A 1,841-nucleotide genomic window follows, 5' to 3' on the forward strand; every position below is an offset into this window, starting at 1 on the left:
ATAATTATTATTAATTATTAATAAAATTAATAATTATAAATTATATTTTCATTATATATATATATATATATATATATATATAATGTAATTGTAATATATATGTATATATATACTCAAGTATTTCATGCTGACAAATTTTATTTTTAATATACATAACATTCAAGTAATATACATAACATTCAAAATTTGGGGTCAGTAAGATTTTTTTATGTTTTTGAAAGAAGTCTCTTAAGATCACAGAGGCTGCATTTATTTGATCAAAAATACAGTAAAGACAGTAATATTGTGAAATCTTATTACAATTTAAAATAATCACTTTTTCTATTGTAATATATTGTAAACTGTAATTTATTGCTGTGATCAAAGCTGAATTTTCAGCATAATTGCTCCAGTCTTCAGTGTCACATGATCTTCAGAAATCATTCTAATATGCTGATTTGATGCTCAAGACACATTTCTGATTATTATCAATGTTGAAAACCTTATCAATGTTAACTCGGAAATCATTATAATTGTTTAAAAATAAAAAGCATTTATCTAAATAAAAATCTTTTGTAAAATTATGCTGTCACTTTTGATTATTTTAACGCATCCTTTCTGAATAAAAGTATTAATTTTTTTTTTTTTAAAGTGTATATATTTACATAATTTTTTCTTTTGATATTTTTCTTTTGGTATTGACATTTATAGTCTAATTTTAAATATGCAATTTATTGTGGTCATTATATTTGGTCTATCAGGTTTCACAGTTTTGTCCTTCACTCCCATGTAAACTTTGTGGTAATTAATAAAGCTGCTGCGTAAGAAGTTCATCCACACACAATGAGGACGCTGAGTAGGCAGTGGTGTCATAACGGCTGCTAATTAGAGCGTTACGATGTGCAGTCATCAGAGAAAACGTGTGTATGTGTTCGTGTGAGTGTGTTAAATAAAAAGCACAGGCAGAAGGGAACGTGTGTGTCGGGTGGCGAAGCGCACTGCTGCTGTTGCGTGTTTATTTCGAGGTCCTTCTATTCAGGGAGAGACCTAGATAGTGTCAGGTGTCTGTTAGATCGCATTACACACACTTTGCATATAAACCAGTGGTCTGCGCTGCAGCTTCAGCCCTAACTGGAGAAAGGTAAGTCCACACATATCTAGTAAAGAGCGAGTGCTCACCGGTAACGGTCACCACTATGTACTGCTGGGCGCTCTGGCCATTTCCTGCCTGGGAGGCGGAGCTTTGTATCTCTCCTGACACGGTTCCTTGAGGGGGCGTGGTCAAAACCACTTTCTTTTGAGTGACAGGGGGTGTGGCCTGTGCTCTTATGATTGAGGCCGTCTGTGCAGGAGCGGATCCCGGCGAGCTCTGGATGTCGGAGAGGAACTGGGACGTGGAAGTGGCTTTCTGCTGGGTCGACGAGGCCGTCGTGACGTTGCCCCCTTGTGATTGGGAGGGCGGAAGCCCCTCAGCGGTGTAGCCTGAAGTTGCCATGACGACAAAGCCCAAATCCGTCTGCAAACAGAAATTAAAAGCGCAGATTAAGCCCTGCAGGAAGTTGAAAGCCAACAGATTTAGACTTCTTTACTTGTTTTAAAGGGGTCATATGATGCGATTTCAAGTTTTCCTTTCTCTTTGGAGTGTTACAAGCTCTTGGTGCATAAAGAAGATCTGTAAAGTTGCAAAGACTAAAGTCTCAAATCCAAAGAGATATTCTTTATTAAAGTTAAGACTCAGCCCCGCCTACCTAAAACGGCTCGTTCTAACACGCCCCCACACTGTAAACCCGAACAGTACTACTAACTTATAAAGATTAAGAACACTGCAATTAAAGTCTGTTAAATCGTTGATGCAACTTATA

General features: G+C 36.8%; 1 protein-coding gene across 4 annotated transcripts in view; it reads right to left on the reverse strand.

The window, feature by feature from the left end:
• Nucleotides 1-1,841, reverse strand: part of rfx1b (regulatory factor X, 1b (influences HLA class II expression)) — a 15,194-nt gene that overhangs the window by 10,209 nt on the left and 3,144 nt on the right. For all 4 annotated transcript variants that reach the window (XM_016560205.1, XM_016560204.1, XM_016560203.1 and 1 more), the window contains exon 2: nt 1,159-1,495. In XM_016560205.1, coding sequence (XP_016415691.1) covers nt 1,159-1,495 — 337 coding nt within the window. The remainder of the gene's footprint in view (nt 1-1,158; nt 1,496-1,841) is intronic.

Source organism: Sinocyclocheilus rhinocerous, unplaced genomic scaffold (assembly GCF_001515625.1).
Source record: "Sinocyclocheilus rhinocerous isolate Xijiao unplaced genomic scaffold, SAMN03320098_v1.1 scaffold107, whole genome shotgun sequence".
Taxonomy (NCBI): Eukaryota; Metazoa; Chordata; class Actinopteri; order Cypriniformes; family Cyprinidae; genus Sinocyclocheilus; species Sinocyclocheilus rhinocerous.